The sequence below is a fragment of the Podospora pseudocomata genome (assembly GCF_035222375.1).
Source record: "Podospora pseudocomata strain CBS 415.72m chromosome 2 map unlocalized CBS415.72m_2, whole genome shotgun sequence".
Taxonomy (NCBI): Eukaryota; Fungi; Ascomycota; class Sordariomycetes; order Sordariales; family Podosporaceae; genus Podospora; species Podospora pseudocomata.
The window spans coordinates 16,672-38,457 of record NW_026946365.1 but is presented as its reverse complement, the minus strand read 5'-3'; the positions used below and the strand labels follow the sequence as shown (position 1 = coordinate 38,457).

Sequence of the window (21,786 nt, the reverse complement as noted above, 5' to 3'; positions counted from 1 at the left end):
GAGCGTTTTTCTGATACCTGGGTGTCCTCCGAGTTTGTCGCTGTGGAGTTTCGTGACACACGCTCGTCTCTTGTCTGCTGGTACGTAGGCCTTGTCGTTGTACCATACTGGGTCGTTGTCGTCGGGCCCGGCCCGTAGACCCAGTTCCTGTATCTCGTCATCGTCGAGATCTTGCCGTTTGGCCTGAAATTCGTAATCTTCCCATTTCGTGTGATAGGTTCTTGTGCAGTCTTCCCAGATCTGGATGGCGTGTTCCAGTGTTCCGTCTTTTTTTCTTTAAAGAGGGGGCTGCATCGATCTTTTCGTTACCCTTGTGGTCTGGTCTTCTGCTGAGCGCGTCTGCTCTAGCGTTCTCTTTTCCTTTGACATAGTGGATGCGGAAGTTGAAGGGGCAAGGAATTCTGCCCATCGTACTTGTCTTGGACTTAGTTCCTTCGTGACGAAGTACTTCAAATTCCGGTGGTCTGTGAATACATCCACTGGTTCCTCAGTCCCACTGAGATATGGTCTCCATTCGTCAAATGCCTCGATGATGGCCATGAGTTCCTTGTCGTGGATTGGGTAGTTGAGTGCTGGTCCAGAAATCTTTTTGAGACAAATCCTACCGGGTGTCGGCCGTCGTTAAAGTATTGATAGAGCTCTGCTCCAATAGCAAAGTCTGACGCATCGGTCTCGACATAGAATGGTCTGCTGAAGTCTGGCATTCGCAGTACGGGTTCGCTGCTGATAGCGTCCTTGAGTTGGTCGAAGGCGTCTTGTTGTTGTTGTTTCCACTTAAATGGTGTTCCTTCGCCGGTCAACTCATGCAACGGTTTTGCAATTTTCCCAAATCCTTTGATGAATGATCTGTAGAAGTTGATGAATCCAATGAACATCCTGACTTCCTTTTGGTTTGTTGGTGTCGGCCAGTCCCGGACTGCCGTGATCTTAGCTGGTTCCATGCGGATCTCTCCTGGTGTAATTTCGAATCCCAAAAAGACTGTCTTCTGCACGTGGAATTCGCTTTTTCGTGGGTTCACCGAGAGTCCTGCATCCTGCAGTGTTTGTAAGATCTGTCGTACGTGCTGTCTGTGTTCTTCGAGGGTCTTCGAATAGATCAAGATGTCGTCTAGGTATACAAAGGCGAATCGATCCAGATATGGGCGCAGGGTGTGGTCAATCATGCTTTGGAATGTCGCAGGGGCGTTAGTGAGTCCAAATGGCATGACTTGGTACTCAAAGTGTCCGTAGCGAGTCCTGAAAGCTGTTTTCCATTCATCCCCTTCCTTAATCCGGATGTGGCCAAAGGCCATCGGAAGATCCAGTCGACTGAACCATTGGGCGCCTGCCAGTCGGTCTTTCATCTCCCTGATAAGCGGCAGCGGATACCTATTCTTGATCGTTTCCTCGTTGAGTTGTCGATAATCGACCACAAGCCTTAAATCTGTCGTTCCTTTCTTAGGCACGAATAAAATGGGGTAAGCTGCTTCGCTTTGTGATTCTCTGATAAACCCCTTTGGTAGGTTCTCCTTGATGTACTCTTGTAAGGCTTTGTCCTGTCGTGGACCTAGGTGATATGCTTTGTGGTATCGTAACTTTGCTCCTTCCTTCAATCGGATCTCGTGGTCGAAAGAGGTTCTCTTGGGGAGCTCGTTCTTCATCTTGTGTCTGAAGACTGTAAAACTGTGGTATTCTTTCGGAATGTTGCTGAGGTCCTCCTTTTCCTTGGGAGGCTTGTGCCTCGAGTTGTCACTCGGGTCTTCCTCTAGCTTCTCTGGTCTGACATACATCACCCAACCTTCTGGTTCTCTGGTGTGCGAGGGTCCTTCCTTGGTACTTCCTCTGTCAGTTGACATCGGCTCGTCGTGGCTCGTATGTCTCGTATGCTCGCAGGGGGCTCTCTTGTCCCTCTGGGCACCTGGGAGCTCTATCCAGTTCAGCTCTGTTCACCCGTCTGGTGTCAAGCCTGGAGTTGAGATGGCCATTCTCCCAGTCTATATCCGGGTTGTACTTCTTCAACCACGGATGTCCCAAGATCATGTCACACTTGGGTCCGGTTGGCAGGATATCGAAGTCCACTTCCTGCGGGTCGTCGTCCACCGTGATCAAGAGTGTCGTTTCCCGTGAACTGATTCCTCCATCATAACTGGCCGTTTGCCCTTCGTAGGTCCTCATTCTGTATGGTGTTTTCTTCATGACCCACGGCATCCTCGTCTTGTTCACGAACGAGGGGTTGACGATGTTGATCGAACTCCCTGAGTCGATCACTGCAACTGCTCGGTACTCCTTTCCTTTGGAGTTTGTCCATCGAACTTCTACTGTCAGGGCACTTTGGTTTCCTAACACTGTGGCTCCGGCAACTGTCTCGTAGTGCCACCATGGAGGTCTTTTCTTGGATCCGGCTCGCGGCCTCCTGATGCGAGTTGTGATCCGTCGTCGTGGAATTAGTTTGTTCCACTGGGGCCTGGGGAGGCCCGTTGGCCGTTTCCCGTACGTGGGACTCTGGTAAAATCGGATGGTCCCGAACAGTGTCTTTCCCACGCTTTCTGTCGTAAGTGGTAGTCGCTTGCCAACTTCACGGCGTCTGACTCCAGTCCTGATTCTCTAGTGGTGTAATAGAACATCTCGTGTCGCTCGAGGTACTGTTGTTCTAGTCGTCTGCGGAAATCGGGTCCCAAATACTCGTTGGCGAGTTCTTCCAATGTTCCGTATTCTCCATAGGCATCATATGGGAGGTCCCTTCCTGGGTATCCCTTTGACCGAGTGACTTTCTTGTTGGCCTTCTTCCTGACCCTTGCTTGGCTCTTCTGTCGGTGCCAGTCTCTTGCCTTTGCGCGGCGGTGACGGGCGCACCAAACGTGTTCACAGTCCTCGAAATCCAAAGCGTCCTTGTCCCAACATCCTGTGGGGACCATGTTTTCCACAATAAGGGTGTATTTTCCTTCCGTTGTTGTGGTATAATTCCAATCCTCCTCCGATCCTGCCTTGTGTACTTGCAAGATGGGGTCGTTATCTCGTCTGGAAGGGAATACCTCGTGGTAAACCTTGAATCGATAATGGACTCTGCAGTAGTCGTAAATGCAGTCAAACCATGCATCTGAGTCGTGTAGTCCGTGGCAGGGTATAGCAAGAGGTACGTCGTCTGGGTGAGGTTCTGCCTTGGTGTGCTCGGTGGGGGTGTCTTCCCCGTAGACCACTGGTCGTCCTGGTCTCTCGAAACGCTCGTCCCAGTCCTTGGCTGTCACCCACCAGTCTGCATAGTTGCTCATGTCCCAAAGGGTGATGGGTTCATCCTCTGGCTCTGGTTCTGACTCTGTATAGTCGTCGTCGGTGGAGACTCCGGTTTCTGCGGTTCTCTCACATCTTCTTCTTACCCACTCGGCTCCATCCAACGGACAATCGCTTCTTGCTAATGAGTTTTCGTTTTTGATCGTTGGTCGTGGAAGTTCTCTCAAAACTGGGCTTGTGAGCGGGGTTAGGGCGTGATCCATCATGTCGGCGAGTTGTTCTTGAGTCGTTCCTGTGGGCACGTGCGACATGATGTTTCCCATCGCGGCGTCCATCATCGGCCGGTGGAGGGGGTCGTCGTCTTCGCGATGTGTCATCCTGACGACGCGGTCGGTGTCCACGAATTGAACTGATTTGGCTTCAGGTACCGGTTTGAATTTCTTCGGTGAACGACATTCTCGTGCAAAGTGTCCCATCTTGTCGCAATTGAAGCATTTGACCTTGGACTTATCCTTGGGTTTGTCGCCGTACTTCCGTTGTTGGCCTCTACCGTGCTGTGCTGCTCCGATGTCCATGGGTCCTGAGTGTGTTCCCCATGAAGTGCTCTTGTGTTCGTACTTCTTTTTGATGTTGGCCTTGGGAACCTGAGGGTTGCGATAGACTCCTTTGTCTTCCATGGATCGCTCATAGAGTCGGTTGTCGATGACAATGGCTTTGTTGATGTATTCGTCGAGGGTAAGTGCGTGTCGGTCTTCCTTGATGAGTTCGTCCTTGACCTTGGGCTTCAAGCCTCTGTAAAATTTGTTCTTCAGAGCGGCATCGGCCCAGTTGACCCTGAATGCGTCTCGGCGAAAGAGTGTCGCGTAAGTCGAGGCTGAGGCAGTCTGCACAAGCCGTTCGAGACGATCCTCGGCTGCCTTTTCCTCATCGGGTTCGCCGTACATCTTCTTGATTTCTTCCTCGAACTTGACCAATCCCATACCGAAGAGTTTCTGTGTGAGGGGTTCGCGTTCATCCTCCGCGTACTCGAAGTAGTTCCTGAGGATCCCATCAAACCACTGCTTGGGGTCTCCTCCAAGGAAACTGGCGGCATATAGGAGTTGTGACTCGGGGTCGGTGATGCCGTACAGACGTAGGTTGGTCTGACATGTGACAACCAGGGCGGGAGCTCCTGTTTACTTCCGGTGAAGACGGGAGGCTTGCCGACCTTGGCGGCTATCTTGGGGGTATTGTCGCGCGTCGTACTTCGGACGGTGGGTTGCAGGCGCTTGACCTCATCCTTGAGATCCTGGAGATCATTTTGCTCTTGATGGCCGTCTCCATGCTGAGAAGTTTCTTGGCGAGGGCGTCGAGTTTGTTTGCGACATCATTGAAGTCATAATCTTCTTCGTCGGAAGCGGCGTTGTCATTCTCAGCGGGAGGGTTGTCTTTTCGACGGCGGGGCATCTCCAAGAGAGACGTCATCGTCTCCAGTGAGACGGTCATGTCCAACGGAGGGATTGGGGGCAGCGGAAGCCATGGCGATTGGTGTTCGTTATGTCTGAGCACAACGTTCGATCTTGGTCATGCAAGCAACGTGTTACAACCTGCACCAGGAATGGATACAGACTGCAAGGCAGTACGCCAGAGGTGAATATGACAGGATGATCGAAGGTTGTGACAAGCGTCTCAGACACGGGTTCACTGTCAACAACAGGTTGTTCTAACAAAGAGCTACTGAGAGTAGATTGTAGACAAATGAACTTGAATTGCTTGCATGAGGAATCAGATTCCTCGACACGGGGAGCGCCCGGCGCTCCCCCCTATTTATGTGAAGCTATCTACATATGTTTCTGAGGTATCCTTGTACCTTGCTCAGTGTGCTTGTATTGCTTGCTTTTGGCCACCGCTAACAGACCATGAACTCCTTTCTTTCTGACAGGTACCACCCAGTGGTTCCTGTACAGGGGTATTACGCTTGGGGCGTAACACGGTGCAACCGCCGTGACACAAGTGAAGGTATAAAGGTTATACTTGTCACGGGAGAGGTAGATAGTCGAGGCAAGCTACGATAAGTCTGACCAATTTGATTAAATAGTAAGCTGAAGGGGCAAAAACGGAAAGCAAACAAAGCCTGGCTGCAAGCATGGCTTGAGACATGGGCAAGCTTGGACCTGTGAAAGTATCCACGTGACTCTCACGTGGCCTGTGCTGTAGACCCACATGTCCTGAGCCAGGGCCGTGACATCACCCCCGCCTTCAAAATCCCGAATTCGTCCTCGAATTCGCTCTAAACACCGCTCAAACGCTCTCATATCTCACAAAGATCACTCTCAAAACTCCATCCACACAATCTGATTTAAGATCTCCACCTGGCCAGCGGTTTGGGAATGACCAGCCGTGGAAAGGCGCCAGGTGACTCCCATGATCTTGCTCAGTTCGTCAGTAAAGTTGGACACAAATTGGGGTCCTCTGTCCGATACAACGGTGTCGGGAAACTGGAAAATACGGAAAGGACCGTTGTAGTACATCTTGGCGGCATCGCGGGCCGTGGCATTGACGAAGCATGGTGTTGCCCAAGTCGCTTTGCTCAACCGATCAACGATGACCATCAGGTTGTCGTATCGATTCTTGTCCTTCGGCATTGACTTGAAGTCTACTGCCAAATCCTTCCATCCTCGTTCAGGCACCGGGGCGGGTGTAGGAAACCTGGCGTTTTGTCCTTGGAACCTTTGAGGCTCGGCACGTCAGGCAATTGGAGACATATTTGTCAGAATCTATGGATATATCTGGCCACCAGTAATGAGTTTTAATCAAAGACCTCGTCTTATTTCTCCCTGGGTGGGCAGTCGTCTTTCTGGCGTGCACTTCGTCGAGCACTCTGGCGCGCATGCCGTCCTCCTCGGGGACCACCAGACCTCCCTGGTACAACAATATCGAATTATTCGACAGGAAAAACGGTCCCTCATTCTTCCTGGCCCTTTCTCTGTAAGACTCCAGCGAGGTTGTGGACTTGTTCGCATGAAGATCGCATCAATGAGGTCGTGGCCGGTCAATCTTCGCAACCACTGTGCGGGCGTTTCGGCACACTGTATCCCTCCACATTAGCTCTCGGCTCGAACAGCGGCTTGATACGTCTGTTTGTGATGGCAGAGTCGATGCCGCAATACCACCCCTTAGCAGGACCGGCGTCACCGATGACAACATGAGCAAAACCCAGACGCCGTCACTGGAGCTCAAGCTGGAGGATCAGGAGTCCGCAGATGCAGGTACGCTGGTATCCAAATATGATGCCTGGGAATTTATTTCCAACAACGCCACGGACAACCATCAAGTCAGGATTACCCCCACTCGAAAAGAGTTGAAAAGGAGGAAGGCCAGTCTCGACCCCGACGGCAGCGTTTACGCAGGAAGAACGGAAGTGGATTACTTCGGGGCCAATTGTAGAGGATAATTGGAATGCATGCCGGCAGACGCTCGAGGGACATGGCTCTTCAGTCTGGTCGGTAGCGTTCTCGCCCGATTCGAAGTGGGTTGCGTCAGGATCAGACGACAACACCATCAAGATCTGGGATGCGGCCACGGGGTCATGTACGCAGACGCTCGAGGGTGATTACAGTAACGCCAGGTCGGTAGCGTCTTCCCTCGATTCGAAGCTGATCGCATCCAAATTAGACGATGCCAATCCCCCACATTACCAAGGCTATAGCATTGGCTTGGGCAACAGATGGATTACGAAGGACTCAGAAAACCGGCTATGGCTGCCTCTGGAATATCAGCCAAGCTGTTCAGCTGTAGCGGCATCAACCGTTGCTATTGGCTGTTCTTCGGGACGCGTCCTAACTATCACGTTCACGACAGACACCTAAGCTGATCTTTCATTCTTTCTCTCTCTCTTTTTTTTCTATCATAGCGTGACACAGGAGGGGTCTGGGGGGCTCCGTTAATTTATAGCCCGTCGCAATACTCTAGATCCTTCTAGATCCCGCCTCTTTCATCCATTCGAGTATTCTGTTTCGCCATGTAGACAGGTAGCTCTAGAACACTTAGTCGAAACGTCATTTAGCCCACTTGAACAACTCGAGATCGGGCTAGTTAGCTTGACGTAGTTCCAAGCGCCACAACAAACTTTATTTGATCTGGTTTCCTTTAGCAGCCGCGAGGCATTTCATTGTCCGCCTCAATTCCAACCATTGATTGTGCAGGTAGATAGCGGTTAGGCCGTGATGCGGTTGATTACTTGTTTGTCGTGTGGCATAAAGTCTTACTTGCAGCCTGGTGTTAATTTCATTGGCATGATCCTTTAGTATACGCTGCTCATATTTCTTCTTTATCATACGAGACAGCTCCCAAGATAATTTAACTGCAGTAACTAAGCCTACGAAAGCGGCAGCTGATACTAAGGAACTAGGGAAATATAACGCTATAAGTGCTAATTTATTGATTGAATGCGATAAAGGAGCTTAGGTATGTATGTAAATATGAAACGGAACTGTAGTTAAGATAAGTAGTATATTGGTTATATGACGATTTAACTAGGCCTTTACCTTGACTTGTAAATCAAGTATTCGAACTCAAGCTGGTTAATTTGGACATTTCGAAATCAAACACATTTTTTCCAGGCTGAAATGGGCAGGAGGGTAGGGTGGAAGAGGCAGTGCTGCTCCTAACTACACACCCCACCCAAGTCCAAAAGCGGCAATACATTTCCCTTGACCGGGAAGAACTCGCCAGAAACGATACAGTTGCTTGCTGTGAACCCCGAAAGTACAGCGTGAACAGCTACAATGGTGGACGCCAGAAATGGAGGGCGACGATAAGTGAATTCCAAGTATACCTTGTCGCCTGTGGCAGATTTCAAAACGGACGTGTGTAAGTGAGGATGCTGTTGTTGAGGATAGCCGAGATTGACTTACCACCTGAGCGTGGAAGCGTACATCCATATTCCAATCCAACAGCCAATCCAAACCAACTCAAAACGGCACCGGCGACCCAAAGGGTGAGGATGAGACCGATACTCCCCACTGAACTGATTATGCTCCCCGGAGTTGCAAAGATGCCAGACCCGATGACCCGCGAGATGATCAAAATGTAGGCACTTCTCCAACTTAGAGTACGTCCCAGGGCGGCTGTCTCGGGAAGCACATCATCTTCAATGTCTCTGCGAGTTGTCGAGATGATATCACCGCTTTTGAGTGTTGTGGACGAGGCGGATGTCGAGCTGGATTTCTGACGTCGGTGGCCTTGGCTGATGTGGACGACGGCAGCTGAGAGCGGCGCTCGAAGAAGAGGTGTCGTCTCTCCATGTGAAGTTGACTGGTAAGGCATTCTGAGAAAGTAAACAGCTAGTACACACATATCTACCTCGGGCTGTACATTCGTTCACCTGTTGCCAAATGTTTGTCGAAACAAAAATGTTGATGGATCGCGGAAACAGCATTTTCCACCACAGAACCGGAATCCACGGCATGTTGGATTTGTAGACCAAAGCGGGCCTGTTCCAAAAGGTTGCGTAGATGGCAATATGGACGGAATCGCATCAGTTTGCGTGTGAGGGACAGGAGATCGCGTGCTTGGCCCGGCATTGGACCGCGCCGCGTCACACCATTCATGTCCAACCCAATCCTCACCCCAGTCTCGAAAACCGGTAATTTCATGCTTGTGATATATACCTTGGACGCATTTATGAAAAATGTGCTTCCCGTTCCCATTTGTACCCCTGCCTATTCACGCTGGTATTTATAAATACTTCGCCTGTTTCACTGTCGGGTCGTTCCTCCCGTCGTGCTCTCCCATGGCAAACTCGTTTGAGCTGCTACTACTCTCTTCCCCCCCACCGCCGTGGTGGTCGCTATCATACCGACCATCGTCATCGTCACTGTCAGCCTGACTCTCGCTCTGTTGACTCGCCTCTTCCTCACTCGCTTCACCCGCCATGTCGGTAGCAGACTCATCTCCGTTCTCACTGCCGCTGTGGCCGTAATCAGAGTCAGAGTCGTCATCCGCCAGTGCTAATTCTTCTGCTAGCGATAACCGACGTTTGATGGCTGGTCTAACAAAGTCTTGATCATCTATGGGATATTGGTCAGTTCAAGTCCATTGCGAGGTACTTGGCAAACATACTCTCTTGCTTGATGCCCTGTATCGTGTTTCTCCTTTTCATTCCTTGTCTTGAACCAATCTCTCCCTCCGAGTCCGAGGTTGGCATCCTCGCTGGGACTGTTGTGTTGCCCCTCGACATGCCAGCCCGAAGAGGGCTCGAGGCATTGTAGGGTGGCGTGGGCATGTTTGCTGGGAAAGAAACATGTATAGATGGCTGCTGTCTTTGATGACCCGACCTCGACGGATCGTTGTTAGTAACTGGCCTTGATGACGACCGCTCAGACTCCAGCTGCTCAAGTTCGAGCGCACGTAGCAAGAGGTTATTGTAGCCAGAGTAGAAGTTTTTTTGCATAAGATCGAAGCCTGTCGGGGTTAGCGGCTCTACCTTGAATCAGAAAAGGGGGGGCGACTGACTGCCTCCATGCAATTGATTAATTTCTTTGACTAGCTGGAGCTGACCTTCGGCAAATTCCAAAGAGTCAACTGCTACCCTGATGGCAGCCTGGACTCTCAACTCGGACTTTAGAGCATTCTGAAGGCCGGATGTTTCTTGCCTGTAAGATGCTGGAGGTGTTGGTGGTTGGCGCTTTTGTGCATGTTGTCGATGTGGGGTAGAGATATCTTCATGTAGCCTCGGAAACTCTTCTGTGTCTTTTCGATGATGGCGTGACCTTGTCTGGTTGGCAGCCGGTCTCGCAAATCGTAACGGACTGGAGACAACACGTGTATGGATTACACCTTCGCTTGGCCGAGGTGTCTTTGGAGTCTCAGGCGGCGTCCTTTTCATCAATATCGGTGTAAGTGGACGGGGAGTGAGTTTGGGCAAGCTGGCTGCGGATCGCAGCGCTGATTCAGACCGGCTATGCTTCAGTCGTCCACCTCGTAAAGATACTTGTCTTGTCGGTGTCTGGTCTTCAAAAGCAGACAGGGTAGTTTGAAGAGAGGCCAGGAGCTGCCCCAGGGTTGGGCAGAGTATCTCCCCGAGGCGCTCGCCGGCTTTATCTTCGGGCAGCAATTCGAGGAGGATGTGGAGGGCCTGAGACAGACTGGATCCCAAGTTGAGGACAGCACCGACCAGCACGTCCTTGTCCGAGTCTCCGATTGGTTGGGGGAGCAACTTAAGCCTCTGGATTGCTAGAATGGGGCTTTCGGCAAAGGTATCGCGCCTGACAGAACGGAACAGCCATGCCCCCAGGTCAGGGAAAAGCTCCATCTCGAAGATACTCCCGCCGTCTAGTAATCGAGGGCGTACAGGCTGTGCCAAGTCAGGGACTGTGGGAATCACAGGAAGCAAGAACAAAGGGGGGTCCCTAGCCGCGAGGTACCGCACACCTAGGGTTTGACAACGTCAAAAGAGGAGTCAAAAATGAGATTGACAGGGAAGAGCGGTGTGCCGCATCGATCCACATGCCACCGAATCTCGGCCCGCTGACTGGGTCACTGTGTGGGGTGATTAAGACACGCTAACTCGAAACTGGAAAGGTCCCCCTGAAAGCAGCATCGTTGGGCTCATCGTGGTGTTGGCTCAAGAAGGTCTGTTTTGGTCAAAACTGACCCAACAGAAAGTCGCACAAAAGATGCAATTTTCTGACGTGTTGGTCTGTGACACTTGGTAAGTAGAAGAGATGAACTATGTCTGTTAATTGGTCTGAGACAGAGACAGGGGTCGTGTTCAGAGCTGAAATTAGGGTTAGGGGTGGTCATGACACTGACACTGGCATGCGGAGGACAAGAAGAGTGAGGTCATGAATACAAAACAAAAGCTACTTTTCTTTCCCCTGATATCATAAACTCCAAAACAGCCTGATTTCCCTGCTAATATAGGGTTTGTCGTACCTCCCACTCAACTTCAACTCCAAAGTCTGCTCCTATCCGACCATCTCTTCCCTCTTCTCTAGGCATGGATCCAACAATCAGTGAGCAAACCGGAAATCCAGTCTTTTCAGGCCCTCGTCCTTGCTGTTGAGAGTATAATCCTCCTGTTGCTCCGGTGTGAGCTCATTCCATTTGGCGTCTCTCAGCTTGTTCCTCCAGATGTAAAAGGCTTTGACAAAGTAAAACTGCACAATGTTGTAACAGACAATACCAAGCAAAATCCGGTTTCCACGAACGTAAAACGGCCTATCCTCGTCACGGTAAATGTTGCTGGCGAGGATGTTGCCGCTCTGGACAAACATATTGTAAAGGGCAGCCGACACGGCTCTTGTCCGGACCGCGTTGCTGTTGCGTGCGTTCCAGCCGACCAGAATGGCGTGGCAGTAAGGGTAGGACAAAAGACCAGTCATGATTCCATAGCGAGCCCATGGAGAAGCATTCGGATATGCGACCAAGGCCACAAAGAAGGGAAACATCCAAATGTTGCTGATGGAGGAGACGATTGACCTCTCTTTGAATCGCTTGGACACCCAAGTGATGATGAGCAAGTTGACGGCAAACATGAACTGAGCCGGAATGGCCATCAAGTTGGCTTCAAAGACGCCAAAGCCCATTTGTCGCAAAATGAAGGACATATAGGTGTTGAGGGGCGAAGGGGGGATGTAGGTGGTCAAACCAATGAGATACAACGGCCACATCTCCCAGTCCTTGATGGTCTTCCAGAGGAGGACAAGACCAACACCCTGGCGATTGTTCATGTCGCCCTTGGAGGGGTCATCGCGGAGCAGCCGATTCACAATGATGGATTCCTCGCGATCTGAAAACCAGCCGTCTTTGCCCCGGAACCAGTTACGGGTTTGACAGGGTCCGGGGGGCATGAGAACCCACGAAAAGGTGCCGATAAGGAGTGTCACGATGCCTTCGAGCAGAAAGAGCCACTGCCAACCACTCCAGCCACCAATTCCTCGCATCTTGAGGATGCCAGCAGCGAGAAGAGAACCGACAATGTTCACCGTGCTGAGGGCCGTCCAGAACCAGGCGAGACGGGTGGGCAGTTCGTTGGACTTGAAGAAGTAGGTGAGCCACAGCACAATGTCGGGGATGAACCCGCCCATCAGGAAGCCCAATAACACCTTAATGACATAAAATCCAGCCTTGGTCTTGAGGAACGCCTGCGAGCCAGCCACAATGGACCAGCTGCAGATGAGGAAGGGAATCCAACGGTCAGCACCGACCCTCTTGCTGATGAGCCCAGATGGAAGTTCCGCCACCAAGAAAGACGCCAAGAACAAGGTCTGGCCGTAATTGAAGTCGTTCGTGTCCATGCCAATCTCTTCCAGCATCCTATCCGTAATGGCGCGGTTGATGTTTCGACGATGCAAATCGAGACCACAAAACATGATCCATGCCCTGCAGACCGAATCCATTAGTAAGAGAATTCCATTTTGGAAAGAGTGTGTGGTAGGTACGTACCAAAGCATGATTCTACGGTCAATCTTCTTGACCAGCTTCCGCTCCTCCTCGGCCGACCAGGTAAAGCTGGGGTCGAAGCGATGTCTGTTCTCGTAATTTACATTTTCGTATGTGGTGCGCCAGTGATCCGCCACAGCCGGATCAGAAAAGATGTGATCGTTGGTTGAACCATAACCATCAGCATCAACGAGTGACTCTTGGGAGACTGAACCAGAGTCTGAGCTGCTGAGGCCGGTATCCGTCTTCTTCTTCTCGTCAGCAAAGATCTTTGGCGACGGAGAGGCCACCTCCTTTGTGTCTTTGGAGTCGTGGTTGGTGGGAGTCATGTTGACGGCAGCGTTCCAGCAGGCCGGAAACCAAGATGGAAGATGTGCTGGGTAGGACTGCGTGCTGTAGGTACCGCCTGAGACACAGTTTGCATCTCCGCGGATGTAACATGTGGGAGAGGTTTATATAGAGCCAGGGCGATCCTCAACCACAACGTCAGCGTTCCCGGCCTCTTACTCGCCAGGGTTGCAGTTTGTAGCAATGTTGTCAACACCAGGAAGTCTTGCGCCATGGTCAGGAATGACAGTCTTTCCACCTTGGAGCTGTTATCAATGGCGCAATCTTGCACGTGTATGGCATTGTGTGATATGCGCAAGTTGCATTGCACCTCGGGAGAGTCGACGGCCACCAGAGCAGCCACTGGGATGTTGTCTGTTCTGTGGGATGGATTCCCACTGGGATCTTGCCCTAGATCCGGGATATAGGTCCCGACAGACGTCCACCCCGCGCTTCCAGCCCTTTTGATGCGGCAAAGTGCATATCTCCGATGTCGTTTGTGATGTCCCTGTTGTTCAACGACCAGTTTGGACCTCTACAACAGACAGAACCACTAGGGCCAAAGTAGTATGCACGTCGTTGGCAAAGCCCAGCTACTCAAACTATCATTTCTACACAGCATGGTTGCCAGAGGCCAGGATAATGGCGTGCTTCTTTCAACGACAACAACAGCGGCATAAAGGGGAAGGGTTGGGGTTATCTATGGCGGAATTTTCGAGTCGCGTCAAAGACAGCAAAGTGACACCATTCTGGCCCCGGCTTAAATCCGCTCTCAACCGGTCATGTTTGGTGGGGGGCATGGTCAGCGTGGGGGATGATATTCACAACTGCATAACCGACCATCACGTCATCTGCGATGCCGCAAAATGAGACTCAAGGGTAGCAGCACATTTCAGAGCCAAGGACGCATGAATCGTGCTGGCCATCCAATGTTGCAACTCATCGAGTCAGTCGTCTTGGTTCAAGCATGCCATTCGTATATAGGGCCCGTGCACACATCGACCCCTACCGTCTCTCACTACCCGCTGGCATGCTCAGTTCCCTCAGGGGTTCCTCATCATACTCGTTCGTTTCCCCTTTGCTACCAGGCCCCGTCTCCCCATCGCCCGCAAATCTCTTCATGAACCAGGCTGGTTCAAAGCTCCCAATCATCAAATACACTGCCAAAACTACCAGCCCCAATACCTGGAACGCAACGAGAAGGCTCACACCAACAACTGCGCCTTGGGTTAGGACGGGCTTGTCCGTCATCACCTGGCCCAGATCGACAAACACTTTGCGCGCCAACGTACTATCCTGGGTGGCGGCCTGCAAGACGGCTTCGTTTGCCAGAACCATGGCAGTCCACAAGGTCGTGTTGGGCCCTCGTTCAAACACTGAAAGGAAGTCGTTCATCATGTTTTCCAGCTTGGTCGCGGCTTGTTGCTCTGTGATTCTGTCCTCTTGCCTGCTCCGGGGAGTGAGAACAGATTGACATTCCTTGGACATGCGGCGGTCAGAAATGACCATCTCGGCTGGAGGAAAGGCAGAAAACCGTGCCAGAGGCATGTTGTTTTCCAAGCACACCATCTGAAGCGTCTCCAGGGCGTCAAGTCGCGGGAGCGATGCATTGTTGGACGTCGTGCTGTTGACAAAAGCCCGAGCCAGGGTGTGGAACCAAGTTTGGTTACCAAAAAGAGCCTGGGCGGAGATCATGAGCGGCCCTGGGGCAATGTTTGATGGCTCGGTCGGCCCGAGGGATAAGAATGGATCGGTGGTAAAGTTTTGAACAAAATCGGGGCTGCGAAGCGGCACGTCACGATTAGGACTGGTTGATGTAAGCATCACTTTGCCGAAAGCCAGAGGGAGTAAGCAGACTTACCTCACGTCGACAAAGTGCCCTTCTAGGTCATCAAGCCCCAGATTAGGGAATGTGTTTAGCAGTGGCCCAACTTTCTCTTCGTTGAGGTAGTTGGGCAACTCAAAGTACCCCCTTGTCGTGGTTGCTGTGCAATGGTATGTTTTCTGATGCCTGATTTGCGAAGGATTTCGGACATCACCAGTCAAAACATTCCGGACCATCCGTATAAACAGATCTTCCTTGATCTCGCGTCTGTCTTGGCTCCTGTCCGGCCATGGCGAGCGTCCTGATGCCCCGGGTACGCAAACAGTCACCAAGGTGTTTGGTGATTCAAAGACTCTTGCAAATGGTCTTGGTCCAGAGCAAACCGGGGGAAACAGGGCAATCGCCTTGCAATCCGGAAGACTCTTCATCCGCAAAGCATGGCTTCGGTAGTAGCCCGTGTTCAGTCTGGGGACTAATGAAACAAACATGTGTTGGTGGGAAAGATCCATTATGTCAGGCTCATTGGCTGGACGAAACCCGCCGAGAGAGGGTGTTGTTGACACGTCTGATGCCTGGCCAGCTTCGGGCCATAACTGTGGGTGTCTATCAGACTCTTGGGAGTTGACCAGGCCGTGTTTGACTTTTTCCACCACCCCATTTTCGCTCACCATCTCTAGCATTTGAGGTGTAGCGTCAAGAGCCTTAACACCTTGGCCGAGAAAGGAGGTTGGAACCTTGATGGTCTCATGGCTCACGACAAGAGTGCGAATGGGAGGTAGAATCAGAGCTGGACATGATGAGTTAGCAAGAGGATTAACGATCAGAATGAGTGACGTACTGATCATGATGAGGATGACTGCCAACCACGACAAGGCGGCATTGTCCCACAAGTTATGCTTGGACTGCGACCCAACACTGGCAGCACGTTGGACGACGGCGTACACGACTGGTATGGCGACGATGGAGGTGATGGTGTTCATGGTCTTAATCGCTTTGTCGTAGTCGGCCATGCGGTCCACATTGATGGGTTCAACCCCACGAGGTAGCTCTGTCCACGTCTTGGGATTTGATACCCAGACGGGGCCGGTGCTGAGGCCACATGTATGGACCCATGGTATCAGCAGAAGCGCAATGTACAGGACGGTGACAAGAACCAGACCGACTGCCCCGATGATGTGGCTAACCTTTGAGGCTGTTGGCATGGTTGTTTGGGTTCGACAAGAGGCTCGACATTAACAAACCACACGATACTGGCGTATTTTGTAAGAATTTATATACTTTTGTCCCGGCTTTATTGTTCACACTCAAAATGGAGGGCGCCTGGCCAAGACTGGCGATGTCGCCCAAGGGGAGCTTCCTGAAACCGCATCCAATCATTGTCTCGAGGCGATGAAACGGCCACTGTCGTTTGGCATGACCCGATGATAACATTAGAAATTACCAGCCATGCCATTCAGGAAGGTCTGCCCCTTAAATCTGGTATGCCAAGCCCCCTAGCTTCCGTCTTTTGGGTCTTGTTCTCCACAAGTTGGTGTTGACAACGTTTGGCATTGAAAAGCTCTGTGTATTTACATGAAAACCGCCCTCAAGCCGGCATTTCGTATTTTGGTTTCGACACCCACGCAGGATCTGATGACGAGAGCTCCGATGGTGAATTCGTGCTGCTCACTTCTACCGGCCACCGTTTGACTTGGGGTTGCCCGCGCGTGGGACACATACATGTGCACGCTCCGTTGTATTGGTGACCATTTACGTAGGTTGCGGGGCTTTGGCTCCATGGACTTGCTGCTCCCCCTTCGTGTTGCCATGAAAGGGCCTGGCCGCTGTGATGTTAGCAGTGACTGTGGTGAGAGCCATCATGCTGCGGTATTTGCTCTCCCGAGTGCCCGTCTGGACCTCCTGTTCCACCAAAAGAACAAGCCGGCGGTGATGGCAAGGACGCCGACGATGGCGCCGACAACGATGCCTGCTGATTGCCCACCACCTAGCCCGCCGCCATCCCCGCGGAATTTCTCGTCGGGCGGTTCTGGATTTGGGGTTGTTGTTGGTGTAGGTTCATGTTGCTCGCCGGGACTGACGTTACTTTCATACAGGACATGGCTTTCCGTAGGAGCCGCCGTCGTCGGTGTTGGGGATGTGGTTGCGGATGTGGTTGGGAACTCTGGCGGGGTGCGGTCGGATTCAGACGTGTCGGGTCCGTGAACGATGCCTCCAGAAGGCCGTTCGACGCCGAGGAGATTGAAAGATGGGCTGTTGGCGCCAAATCCAGCTACTCTTCCTGGCCTAAGGTTGAACCAACATGGTGTGCCAGAGGTGAAGTTGAGCACAACAGCAACCGAAGCGTTGTATCCTGGCACCCGCTAGGTCGTAAAAGTTGCGGCCGCCTCCATCGCACCAGCCGAATAGCGTTGGGGTTGAAAATGGGCTTTCATATGTGACGTTGATCGTGTCCATGTGTTGATATGTGTGGCCTTCGGTTGGGTAGATGAACCAGACATCATTGTGGCCATTCTGGCCGACCGCCTGAGCACTGAGAAGCGCGAGAGCGAGTAGCGTTCGCATTGTGGTCGCTGCAGGACCGCCGGATCAAGATCTAGAGAAGAAAAAGTAGGAGTAGGAAGAGGGAAGGATTGTTCGCGAGATGCAACTCCCGGTCCCATCGATTTGGCTGTGCAGGTCGGCTGGGGGCGCCAAGATGCGGCACAGCAGGGCGCATGGCTCAGGAAGATGCTGTTGTTGGGGGCAGTTATTTCGCTTGGCGCTTCCTTCCTTCGGCCGATCAATGCAAAGGCACGACTTCTCGGCAAGCGCAGGTGGAATGCAACAAACATCTCGATAGCTATCAATAGGATTCTGGGGCCGAAGCTGTTAAAAACACAACCGGAGTGTGGAATCAATGCTATGGACGAAGTTAAGTTACACAACGAGTCGGTGACCTTTTGTGCCGTTCTGTCAGTGTCAACATCTGAATTTGAACAGCCGTTCCCTTCCTCCTCTTCCGCTTTACCTCACCTTGCACATCGCCAGTACATATGAAAATAATCTTTTGTTTGCTGGAGCTTTCAGATACAGTATGCGATTACCAGTCCCCGTATGATAAGCTTTTGTTTTGAGGATGAGTAAGTGGTGACGTCACAGACTATCGAGCGGATGCTTTGTTGTTGAACTCAAAGTTTCCCTCGCCGTACTTGCAATCGCTTTACATCGTCACAATACTCGGCGACCACATCACCGACCATGGACCCCAAAGCTCTTAACCAAAGCCCATCTGCACCAACCTTGCGCCAGACCATAGACCCAATCCGTCCTCGGCCCATCATGCCCTGGGGTAGAGTGATAGTATATGGTCTGTCGGCCGGGTTCTTAGGAGTTGCTGCGTAAGTTCTCATTCAGGTCAATGCCGTTTACTTGCAACGCTAATAATTGCAGTATGACGGTTAGCGAAAAAGTCGAACAGTTTTTTACAGGCCGCCCCAACTCCTACGTGCCAGCCAAAACTCTCGCTAGGTTGCTTGGGGTCACTCCTCAAAGCGACCAGCAGTTGTGGGGTCTCAACATGGCAATGCATTATGGCCAAGGTGCAGCTGCTGCCGTGATCAGAGCAGTTGCAAGTTATTCTTTGGGCATGAGAGGGCCATTCACCGACTTTATGTTTATGGGTGTTAGGCTGTTGATTGACCAGACGCTGGAAAATTGGACGGGCGTTGGAGCTTTGCCTTGGACCTGGCCGGTAGACGAGCAAGTCGTGGATTTGCTGCACAAGGGCGTTTTTGCATTTGCCACAGGGTATTTGGTGGACTGGTGGATTCAGTAACCGTGAGTTGGATCTCGAGATGCAGATGAGCCAACCAGACAGATGATTTAGTGAGAAAAAAAATAAAGATCCGCAAGCTTTTCCAAACACTGCTGTTGATGCAATGCAGGGGGGTGGCGTTCAGCAATAGCGACAACACCATGATTGACCCAAGGCGTCTTGCAATGATCTAAACGTGGCACAGCTGCCAACGCAATGCTCTTCATGCAACTAGGTGATGGATCAACACCACCTATGTGAGCCAACAAAGACGCAAAGGCGACTGAGTGAGATGAGTCCATCGCACAGCACCGAGATATAATTTCGAGGCATTTCCAAAGGTCTGAGACTTGACATTGTGGCTCCGGACACCATAACTCTTTTGTCCTCAGGTTTGAACATGTCTGACCTCGGCCTATTGGTGGGCTCGCAGCTCAAAGACCCAGTCATTCCCCATGCAACATTGCTGGTATGTCATCGAGTCCAATGATTATCTGTCAGACAATACCTTACTCGCACACATCTTTTACACCAGGGGCTTATGTGGTCGGGGACAGCATTCTCAATCATGATAGTAGCAACCCGGATTTATCTTCGTCTCAGACTATTAAAGAGGCTCAAGGCGGATGACTGCCTGGTCATTGCCTCACTTATCCTCTGCCTTGCTTGCTCACTCTTATGGACCGTCTTGGCCCAGAACCTTTATCTCATGATTGAAATGTCGATGACTTCGACCTATCTGTGGTCATGACTTTTATGGACAAGGCCACCGAAGGTCTTCGCGGAATCACAGCAAGCTACATGTGTACTTGGACATCGTTGTGGCTCATCAAGCTGGCCTTTATGGTCCTCTTTCACGGACTTGGGAAGCAGATTCGGCATAAGCAAATCCTGTGGTGGTGCGTGCTCGTCTACATTCTGGCGAGCTACGGTGTCACAATCGGCATGCTGGACTTTCAATGCTTCGCCGCCAGTTGATTTGACATCATCGGTTAGTGGAGGCTTCCCTCGCTTGATATTGATAGCTGACTGACTCTTACAGTAAAATGTCGAGCGACAGACATCAAGAATGTCACAATCACTCGGAGCTACGTTCAGATGGCCATGGATATCTCGTCAGATGTCTTGGTTATTGTGGTTTCCGGCAATATCGTCTGGCGCGCATCCATACCTTGGAAGAAGAAGCTCATGCTTAGCGGGATCTGTTGTCTCACTGTTGCCATGTTGGTGGCAGCGATTATGTGAAACGCGTATGGCCATCAATCCACCTCCCGGGCCTAAGTCGGATGTTGTTGTGGACGATTGAGATGACATTGAGTGAGATTGATTCCTATTGACAAGGGGCAGGTCTAACATGTAGATTTCACAGTAATCACGGTCGCCTGTGCCGCCTCTTTCCGAAGCCTTTACTCCCATACAACGCGAACACTGCAAAAAGACACCTACAAAATGCACAAGTCGTCTGCTTTCTCCAAGGAAAATAAGAGCTTTGGAGCAACCGAGACGATGCTCACTGCCGAGCTCTCTCTCTGGGAACGGAGTGACTTGGAAGACCAAGCTCGAGCGCAGAGCGAGGAGACGCTGTGGGACACCAACACAGCCGTCTATGCTCCACACACCTTTCGGCCTACTCATGCGCCGGCTGCCCCAAAAGAACCAAAAAGCAACAGGCTGCAGATACAGGTACACGAAGTATAGCATGGCTTGTGAGGAATCACCAAGAAATGGATAATTGTGTATTGTGTCCAATGATTGGTTCGGGGTGAGTGGAGAAAAGCCCCACCGATGATTAATTTATTCTGCCTTCTCCCACTTGCTTACTCACTCACCCACAGACCCGTGGTAAGATAAGACCTCCGCGCGCCATGTCATCAGTCTCGCAACTAGGTAGTTCAGCATTTTTTCAGCTGGCGATCATATCTGATGGCAGACAAACCAATCCTCATTCTGGGCTCGACCGGGCCCTCCGGCATCTGCCTTCTCCGCGAGCTTCTTCATCGCAAGAAGCGAGTTATCGCCTTTGTGCGCCCAACCTCCGCTTCCAAAATCCCAGCCGATCTCGTGTCTTCCAACCCCGACAATCTTCAGGTGGTGCATGGCCAGATCGACGATGACGCAGCCCTCGGTGAAGCCGTTGCTCAGTGCAGCGCAATCATATCCCTCATGGGCCCAATCCAGGAGTCCATGTCGTCTCGTACACCACTTCCATATCCGGCATTCTATGAAAACCACGTGCTGCCCGTGATGAAGAAGCACGGGATCAAGCGCATTGCTGCAATGGGCACGATCTCCATCTATACAGAGGACGACACTGCCGTCTTTTCGAGGTGGATTCTGCGAACAGGCGTGAGCTGGATGTTCCCAGCCGGATATAATGCCATGCTTGGGATTGCCAATGTTTTCAAGGAGGAAGCAGACATCTACTGGACCATCTTTAGGTTGCCCATACTCCTGGGAGGAAGCGATGAGACGGCTTGGAGGGCGGACCGTGAAAAGGGTGAGGCTCAAGCTGGCCCGGTGAGCAACGCCTGGACGGGAAAGTTGAACAGATCAATTCTGGCCAAGTGGCTCGCCGACTGGGCTGAGAATGAGGGAAAATGGGCACGAGAACTGCCTGCTTTGAGTAGCTGATTTTTATGTTGAGTATTGAAGAATAAAAGATTGCTTGTAGATGCATCCGGGTTTCCCAACATCGACCCTCAACAGTAACGATTCGTCCGCAGCCAGTTGCACATGACGGTCCCAACACACGTGCAACACATGCAAGCCTAGCAATATGTCAGTACCTTGAGGTCAACACATCAAATCTTTGGGCCAAGTCTACCTTTCTCTTTCTTTCGGCATCATCCTTGCCTTCGATACATGACAATGTTCGCGCGCTGTTGAACCGGTACATGTTGTAGCACGCATTGGGGTTGATAACATCGGCGCATTCATCTGTCCTGGCGAGCTCTCGTGTGCACTCCTGCATCGACTGTCCTAGGGACGTGGAAGCCCACAGGGCGAGGAGACCGAGGGACAGCTGCATCGTGTGTTTGGTGAAGGGCAGAGTAAGTAGGAACCGATGTGGTGATGTGGAATCGCACAAAACCTCGCTTGAGACGCATGTTCAGATATACTTGCTGGATTCCACTCGCGCTGAGGGTGTGGCTCAATGACAAGGCGACTCCGTCGGCAATGGATCCGGCGCATGGTTTGTGATTATACC

The 21,786-nt window shown here is 51.6% G+C and overlaps 7 protein-coding genes across 7 annotated transcripts; 2 read left to right on the top strand and 5 right to left on the bottom strand.

Annotated features, from left to right (window-relative positions):
• Positions 1-7,852: 7,852 nt before the first annotated feature.
• On the bottom strand, positions 7,853-8,544 carry MUP3 (low-affinity methionine permease; the record flags this gene model as incomplete). The annotated part of the gene is made up of 2 exons (XM_062882826.1): positions 7,853-8,031; positions 8,103-8,544. The coding sequence occupies 2 exons, from the start codon at positions 8,542-8,544 to the stop codon at positions 7,853-7,855; spliced, it is 621 nt and encodes a 206-aa protein (XP_062746550.1).
• A 381-nt stretch (positions 8,545-8,925) lies between these two features.
• QC762_000590 (uncharacterized protein) lies at positions 8,926-10,501 on the bottom strand (the record flags this gene model as incomplete). The annotated part of the gene is made up of 3 exons (XM_062882825.1): positions 8,926-9,257; positions 9,310-9,651; positions 9,703-10,501. The coding sequence occupies 3 exons, from the start codon at positions 10,499-10,501 to the stop codon at positions 8,926-8,928; spliced, it is 1,473 nt and encodes a 490-aa protein (XP_062746549.1).
• Positions 10,502-11,201: 700 nt separating this feature from the next.
• QC762_000580 (uncharacterized protein) lies at positions 11,202-13,342 on the bottom strand (the record flags this gene model as incomplete). Its single annotated transcript, XM_062882823.1, has 2 exons — positions 12,637-13,342; positions 11,202-12,573 (listed from the first exon to the last, which is right to left on the bottom strand). Exons 1-2 carry the CDS (start codon positions 12,960-12,962, stop codon positions 11,202-11,204), a joined length of 1,698 nt encoding a protein of 565 aa, XP_062746548.1. The 5' UTR covers positions 12,963-13,342.
• Positions 13,343-13,642: 300 nt separating this feature from the next.
• On the bottom strand, positions 13,643-17,844 carry QC762_000570 (uncharacterized protein). Its single transcript, XM_062882821.1, has 3 exons — positions 15,624-17,844; positions 14,822-15,572; positions 13,643-14,767 (listed from the first exon to the last, which is right to left on the bottom strand). Exons 1-3 carry the CDS (start codon positions 15,985-15,987, stop codon positions 13,966-13,968), a joined length of 1,917 nt encoding a protein of 638 aa, XP_062746547.1. The 5' UTR covers positions 15,988-17,844; the 3' UTR covers positions 13,643-13,965.
• QC762_000550 (uncharacterized protein) lies at positions 17,592-18,687 on the top strand. Its single transcript, XM_062882814.1, has 2 exons — positions 17,592-18,162; positions 18,215-18,687. The coding sequence occupies exons 1-2, from the start codon at positions 18,023-18,025 to the stop codon at positions 18,597-18,599; spliced, it is 525 nt and encodes a 174-aa protein (XP_062746546.1). The 5' UTR covers positions 17,592-18,022; the 3' UTR covers positions 18,600-18,687.
• Positions 18,688-20,501: 1,814 nt separating this feature from the next.
• Positions 20,502-21,209, top strand: QC762_000540 (uncharacterized protein; the record flags this gene model as incomplete). Its single annotated transcript, XM_062882812.1, has 1 exon — positions 20,502-21,209. The coding sequence occupies one exon, from the start codon at positions 20,502-20,504 to the stop codon at positions 21,207-21,209; it is 708 nt and encodes a 235-aa protein (XP_062746545.1).
• On the bottom strand, positions 21,195-21,644 carry QC762_000530 (uncharacterized protein). Its single transcript, XM_062882810.1, has 2 exons — positions 21,403-21,644; positions 21,195-21,346 (listed from the first exon to the last, which is right to left on the bottom strand). Exons 1-2 carry the CDS (start codon positions 21,604-21,606, stop codon positions 21,278-21,280), a joined length of 273 nt encoding a protein of 90 aa, XP_062746544.1. The 5' UTR covers positions 21,607-21,644; the 3' UTR covers positions 21,195-21,277.
• Positions 21,645-21,786: the final 142 nt, after the last annotated feature.

Coding starts and splice junctions, on each gene's coding strand:
- QC762_000570 (XM_062882821.1), bottom strand. CDS start 15,987: ATGCCAACAGCCTCAAAGGTTAGCCACATCATCGGGGCAGTCGGTCTG. Junction 15,573..15,623: donor AGTCATCCTCATCATGATCA/GTACGTCACTCA, acceptor CATCATGTCCAG/CTCTGATTCTACCTCCCATT. Junction 14,768..14,821: donor GGGCACTTTGTCGACGTGAG/GTAAGTCTGCTT, acceptor TACATCAACCAG/TCCTAATCGTGACGTGCCGC.
- QC762_000550 (XM_062882814.1), top strand. CDS start 18,023: ATGGACCCCAAAGCTCTTAACCAAAGCCCATCTGCACCAACCTTGCGC. Junction 18,163..18,214: donor GGGTTCTTAGGAGTTGCTGC/GTAAGTTCTCAT, acceptor TAATAATTGCAG/TATGACGGTTAGCGAAAAAG.
- QC762_000530 (XM_062882810.1), bottom strand. CDS start 21,606: ATGCAGCTGTCCCTCGGTCTCCTCGCCCTGTGGGCTTCCACGTCCCTA. Junction 21,347..21,402: donor ATGCCGAAAGAAAGAGAAAG/GTAGACTTGGCC, acceptor ACATATTGCTAG/GCTTGCATGTGTTGCACGTG.